Consider the following 7,234-nt stretch of genomic DNA (forward strand, 5'->3'; position numbering starts at 1 on the left):
CACCCAATTGTCTGGGTCTCCCAATTGGAGCTAGAAGAAAAGGAATTTACGGTAAGTAAACAAAATTCCCTTCTTTATGCGTTTTTCCCCCATGCAATGCATTGGAAAAATGCAGAAAAATGCAGAGATCAAAAACGCAGCAAAACGCAGCCAAAAACGCACCAAAACGCGGTAAAAATGCATGCGTTTTTACCGATGCGGTTTTTGCGCATTTTTGCCGCGGGTGCGTTTTTAGACTCCAAAAACGCAGCGTCAAAAAAACGCAGCGTGCTCACATAGCCTAAGGCTACATGCGCACGCTGCATCTTTTTGTGTTCACAAACTGCAGCCAAAACTGCAGCCAAAACTGCAGCCAAAACTGCGCCTTGTCAGAGAGAGCCTGGAAATGTCACAAAAGACACATGTAATTTTAGGTGCGTTTTTGGTGCGTTTTCGGTGCGTTTTTGGTGCGTTTTTCACACCCTGCGTTTTTGCTGCGTTTTTGTGACAAATGTTGACAAAAACGCAGGAAGAATGAACAGGCTGCATTTTATTTGTCACAAACCTTTGACAAATAAAACGCTGACAAATAAACTGCAATGTGCGCATGACAAAACTGACTTCTCATAGACTTTGCTGGGAAGTCAAATGTCAGAAAGTTCTGACAACAAAACTGCAGCTAAAAAAGCAGCAAAAAAGCAGGAAAAAAAGCAGCGTGCGCATGTAGCCTAATACCTCTGTGTGAGCATGCTGTGTGATTGAGTTTTGATTTCCCCTTGTTTGTCCTTATCTGTGGGTTCGACCACTTCAGTCCCAGCCGTCCCCTGGGGTGAGAGAATACTAGATCAGGGCTTTATACGAGTAAGGCAAGGAAGGCGGCTCAGACATCATCACCATCAGATGTATCTCTGGGATCAGAGATACATCTGGCGGTGATGATGTCTGAGCCGCCTTCCTTGCCCTACTCTTGTACAGCCCTGGGATCAGAGACAGCTAGGACCCCCCGGTAGCCTGAGGGCCAGTTTAGGAGCCCCGGTCCCTGGCTATACCATCACACTCTATAATACAGACGGCATTAATTCTAACTTTACATCTAATCATCTTGGAGTTGGAGGAGCCTCCACACCAAAAAGGACAGTTGTGTGTGGACAATCCCTTTAAATTAAAGGGAATGTTCAGGGTCAGAAAAACATGGCTTCATCCTTCTAAAAAGCACCACGCCTGTACACGGTTCATTGAAGTGACTAGTACTGAGTTGTAATACCACATACAACCTGCAGACAGGGGTGGCGCTGTTTCTGGCAGAAATCAGCCATGTTTTTTTCTAATTCTAAACAACCCCTTTAAATTTTGGAAGGATATTTTAACCACTTACCGTCCGGTTGAATTCCTGAGCTTTGAGCCTCTGTGTTTGGCTTGTGGTCTCGGATCTGCTCCCACTGGCACTGTACACCCGGCTGTGTCTCTGCCTTCGACCAACGCACAAGAGGCCGAGCCGTATCATGTCCTCCCCATGAGAAGAAACTATCCGGGACGCGTCGGTCAGATCCGTCACTGGGACCCCATTAACCTCAAGGAGCAAGTCTCCGGTTCTGACCCCGGCGTAGGAGGCAGGGGATCCAGGAGTAACGCTGGCCACCAGCAGGGGTCTACCATCGCTGAGCGTGAGGCCGGCCTCCTCCTCCTCCACTTTTCTGGACACCTCCACGTACTGGACTCTTGATATCACCCCAATACTTGGCGGCACAGTCAGACACTCCTGACCCAGCTTGGTCAGAGCTTCACAGGTCAGAGACGACACCGGCCGTCCTTCGATTTCCAAAATCTGGTCTCCGGGCTTCAGTCCTGCGGCGTGGGCGCTGCTGCCATCCTCCACCCAGAAAATGTAACAGGGACCAGAACCGCCCAACCCAAAGCCGAATGCTTCTGGCCAACCCTCGTTAGTGACTGGCATTGATATAACTGTGGGGACAGGAAAAAAAAAATCGATGTTACTATAGCTAAAAAGTGTCCCTATTTGTTAGAATGCATCAAAATCTGGGCGATCCCCCAAAATTCAGCAAGTGATTGATTTCCCTGCAGCTCCTCCGGTGGTGAAAAAAGGTATTACACCTATGAAATTAATGGGGTGACTTTGTAAAGCAGGTCAGAGGGGGAAAGGATGATATAAGCACGGTTCTTTTTGGAAAACAGACTAAGATCCTAAATAGAGGACACCCCCCCACACACACACACACACATATACTATTAACTCCGAAAATGCAATCCATTAAATAACCTTTACATATATATGCTGCAATCCACTACCTGGATCGAGAGCAATGGTAACAGCCCGAAAAGGATGAAAAACAGGTCCGAAGATGAATAAAGACTATTAATCAGAACATGGTTCTGCAAGGGGACAGAGAAACTCCTTACATAATAGGCAGAGTCTGGCCAAAACCATCAGAACCAACTACTACTGGCAGCTCTTGGTCAACCAAGGACACCAGTGAAAAGTCAGAAGTAGCACTGGGCAGCTTTCCATACAAGTTGATAAAGGTTTCACTACTCTAACTGTAAAGAACCCTTTCCTTATACTTATAATTACACCGCCTTTACACTGCATCAGGCAGTTTTCCACACATAGTGATAAAGGCTTCACTACTCTAACTGTAAAAAACCCTTTCCTATATTGGTGATCACACCACCATTACATTGCAATAGGGAGTTTTCCATAAAAATTCATAAAGGCTTTACTATCCTAGCTGTAAAGAACCCTTTCCAATATCAATGATTACACAGTCTTTACACTGCATCAGGCAGTTTTCCATAGTATTGCTAAAGACTTCACTACTCTAAATGTAAAGAACCCTTTCCTATATGAATGATCACACCATCTTTACACTACTGTAAGGAGTTTTCCCATATCGATTAAGGCTTTACTATTCTAATCATAAAAAAAACCTTTCTTATATTGAATATCACACTGCAACAGGTAGCTTACTATACAAATTGATAAAGGCTTCACTACTCTAACTGTAGAGAACCCTTTCCTATAGCAATGATTACACCACAAAAAAGCAGCTTTCTATAAAAATTGATTAAGGCTTTACTCTTCTAACTGCAAAGATTTTTTTTTTCCTATATTAATAACACCATCTTTCCACAAAATCACGCAGTTTTCCATATATATTGAAAAAAGGCTTCACTACTCTAAATGTAAAGAACCCTTTCCTGTATTAATGATTACACCATCTTTACCCTACTTTAGGCCTGTGCCACACATCCGTGCCTCCGGTACGTTTTTGGCATTTTTTGCACGTACCGGAGACACGTGCTGATGTTGACATACTATTTTTAATCTAAAAAGCCTCACGTCAGTGTTTGCGCACGGAGCGTGTGTCCGTTCCGTGCGTACGTTTGTGCGTGTCGAAAAAGCGCTGACATGTCCGTTTTCCACCGGCATCACGTCCTCACGGATCCATTAAATCCTATGGGTCCGTGTTTACACGTACGTGATACGGATGGCCTCCGTATGCTATCCGTGTGGTCCGTGTCCGTGTTTTAATTAGAAAGTTTGTTACACTCTGAAATACTTTCAGGTGGCGTTGCTAACATATTTTCTTGCACAAAACTAACTGTGCATTTGCAGAAGGAGTGAGCAAGCAAGAAGTAGGAGTTCTGTGTATTGCAAGATCTATTTTGAGCAAACTTTCGTCTTCGAAATATAATAATGGCACCACGGGTGGACACGGAGAAACTTATAACAGCTGTCGAGACTCACCCACCATTATGGGATACACGTGTAGATGGTTACCATGACCGACTGACAGTTGATCGCCATTGGAATCAAGTAGCTGAGGAAGTGTACCCCAATAATGCATGGTCTAGATGTTCTCCTGCAAAGCGTGCTAAATATGGTAAGTTGTTGTATTTTTTTATATTTTTTTATTTAATATCTATATTTGGATTTATTCATACTTTCAAACTGTGATTGTTTTGGCATAGTTATGTTGTCTTTTAGTGTAAAATCCTATGAGAAGATTTGGTGTATGTACTACTCAATATATTGAGTTCCTGTACACTTTTTTCATAGTATCACCAAACTTTCATCAGTGTAAAAAATCGAAGTATACTTAAATTTGTAATCTGACTTGGAATTCCTCATGAATTTACTTAATTAACTGATTAAACTGTCATGTGTTTTTAAATTCCCTGTTGGATTAGTCAAAATTTAGTATCACACTTGAAAATTTTTCTTTTTTTTTTTTTTTAAAAAATAATTGATTAAAATGACATGTCAATATCATTACCTACATGTAGCAAATAATATTTCGAGTAATTTTTAGCCAAATGTCATTGCAAAAACACCGAATTATAATTTAAATATAGATGACAATGACTTAAAATATAATTATTCAGAAATATTATTTGTTTTTGTGTGAATGTCTAAACATGTTTTTGAATGAAGAATATCTAAATAAATTATATTTCATCCTAAGTATTTGACCAACATAATTGTGTTAAATTGTATATTACATTTCACAAACATTATTTAAATTAATGTGTGCAGATTTATGGAGAATGTTGCAAGTGACATATTTGTTAATTGTCCCCAGTTGACTTGGTAAAAAGGCGTTGGCGTTCAGCCCGTGATCAGTACCGAAGGGAGTACAACCCTATGCCATCCTCATCCAGCCAAGGCCGCAAACGCAGATATGTCTACTATGAACAAATAAGCTTCCTAGCACCCATCTTAGAAGTTACACAGTAAGTTTTTTTTTTTTTTTAAAAAAAAAAAAATAAACCCCTGAAGCAAATTGGACAAACATAAATGTTAAGATTGTAATATGTTTTTACATTTCTTATAGAACGGAGGATAATCTTGACGAATCTGATGATGAACCAACAGCAGGTCCCTCTGCTACAGCCACCTCAGCATCAGAACAAGAACCTGCCAGAGAAGACATTGAAATTCCTGAGACTCAACAAGATGCAGCAACTGAATCACATGAGGGTGGGACAGAGAGTGCACAAACCAACACCCAAGGCTCATCAACCCAACAAACAACCACACCAGCTACACAAGCAACACAAACAAATGTACTTCCACGTTTTGCACCACAACCTCTACGTGCAAGAAGAATCCGCAGACCTGAGGAAATGAGATCCTTACCGGAAATAATTGACACACGCATTATTCACATAATGAACACTTTAATTCCAGAAACAGATGCCGAGCGTTTTTGTCGCTCTTTATCAACTAGCTTAACCAAAATTCCTTCAGATAGACAGGAACGTGTAAGAGCTGCTATGCTGACCCTACTGTCAGCTAGTCAGGCAGAACAGGAACCAGTGAGAGTGTATGAGGCCATAGAAAATTGGCGTACCATTATGCAACAACATACAGTCCCAAACACAACAGACAATCAAAACACAATTTCAACACAAACAACAATGGCAACTGTAATAGTCAATAATCCACTATTACAACAATCTGGACAACCTTCAATGGCTTCAAGTACGTTATTCCCAACACCAATTAGACAAGGGTATGTTGCAACCAATACTGGTGCCTTAAGCACAGTACAAAGTGCTACCTCTCAGCAACCCTTGAACTATATGAATTTACAACCAACTCAAACTACTAGTTACTTTACTCAACCCACAAATATTGGTGGTTTACCTAATTTGTTTCCAGGTTCAACATACCCACAATCATTCATGATGCCTCATTATCCAATCTCAACTATGTTACCTACACCACACTTACAAACATCAGTCAACTATCCTCAAGGTCAACAACATACACACACACAATACCCAATTACCCATGTAGATCCACAGGTCTACTCAACCACAGCCAATGTGTTGGGACAAACCAGCATGCAACAGACTGTTCCACACACTACTGTAGCTAGTAATAGGAATGTTGTTCAGCAAACAACTGTTTCCATTCCTGAAAATACCATTTCTGAGGCCACACAAAACAACATACTCAGCAACACTCAGGTTACTTCACTAGAAGATCTTGTTGACTTGTGATGCACATTTTTGCTAATCTTAACAATCAAACAACAAATCTGATGAATGTGTCAAAATGTTAAAAAAGAGGGATTTCCAAAAATGTGCAAACTCAGAGTTGAAAAGATTTCAAAAAAATGTGTGATTATACTTAGTGACGGATCACATATATGTTTTATGGCCTTTATGTTTGGAAATGAATTAACACAGTTTTACCCAACCAATTTGATGGTTAGATTAGTTCTAATATTCTGAAAACACAGCTTACAATTTTTTGGTCTATGTCAATGTCCAACATGATAGCAACTTAATTGGCCGACATTTTTCAACATTGTAAGCAATGCACACATTTTCTTTACAATGACTCTTGTATGTAAAGTATATTTTGTATGTTATGAAGATTAGCATTAAAATTTTCGTTTTGAAAAATTTAACACAAAATGAACAATATGTACATTTTTAATGTGGATGTGAAAAAATAACATCCTTAATTTATGGATTGATATGCTTATTCGTAATAAAAGATTATGTTTTTGAAGAAAAAACACATGTTTATTTTGGATATTTAATAATAATATAGCATTTTTTCAATAGACGATTAACATTATTAATGTTGTAAGTTACAAATAAGTTTCCTAAAACATGATATTAACACAGAAATGTACATACACATACATACAACATTCAGAAAACCATGTTGCTAACAGAAATGTCAGTTTATGAATAACGCATTTCCCCTTTAATACTTGTTTGATTTAAGCTCAGAGATGTTGAGAAAAATTAACCAAGTTCCTATAATAAAATAATTTGATATTTTTATCAACAAAAAACCATCACAATCTTAACAATCATCACTATTATTATTATCATCAAAACAATTAAAGTAATCAGTAAATAAATTTCTAATTTGTAAACCAGATGTCACGGAATTATGAGACATAGGTTCACCTGTGGGATTAACAACATGGTTTATCTGAAATTCATCATCCACATAAGTTCCTCCTTCATGTATCCGACAGTAATTGTGAAGCACAATGGTAGCCTTGAGTACAGATGTGACAAAGGTTGGCTGCAACTGAATCGTTGTCTGATAAATGCGCCATTTGTTAGCTAAAATACCAAATGCACACTCCACATAACGTCTTGCTTTAGTTAGCCGATTATTAAAGTACTGTTTCCTGTCATCAATGGATCTCCTTGGATATGGTCGCATAACATGTTTGGATAATGCAAATCCTGCATCTGCTAC

General features: G+C 39.4%; 2 protein-coding genes across 2 annotated transcripts in view; one reads left to right on the forward strand and one right to left on the reverse strand.

The window, feature by feature from the left end:
* The window catches only part of GRID2IP (Grid2 interacting protein), a 78,302-nt gene extending 76,366 nt beyond the window's left edge, over window positions 1–1,936 (reverse strand). The window contains exon 1 of the mRNA XM_075318283.1: window positions 1,355–1,936. Coding sequence (XP_075174398.1) covers window positions 1,355–1,933 — 579 coding nt within the window. The 5' untranslated portion in view covers window positions 1,934–1,936. The remainder of the gene's footprint in view (window positions 1–1,354) is intronic.
* A 2,649-nt stretch (window positions 1,937–4,585) lies between these two features.
* Window positions 4,586–6,161, forward strand: LOC142246390 (uncharacterized). The gene is made up of 2 exons (XM_075319439.1): window positions 4,586–4,731; window positions 4,833–6,161. The coding sequence occupies exons 1-2, from the start codon at window positions 4,643–4,645 to the stop codon at window positions 6,004–6,006; spliced, it is 1,263 nt and encodes a 420-aa protein (XP_075175554.1). The 5' UTR covers window positions 4,586–4,642; the 3' UTR covers window positions 6,007–6,161.
* The last annotated feature ends 1,073 nt before the right edge of the window (window positions 6,162–7,234 follow it).

This window comes from Anomaloglossus baeobatrachus, chromosome 7, assembly GCF_048569485.1.
Source record: "Anomaloglossus baeobatrachus isolate aAnoBae1 chromosome 7, aAnoBae1.hap1, whole genome shotgun sequence".
Taxonomy (NCBI): domain Eukaryota; kingdom Metazoa; phylum Chordata; class Amphibia; order Anura; family Aromobatidae; genus Anomaloglossus; species Anomaloglossus baeobatrachus.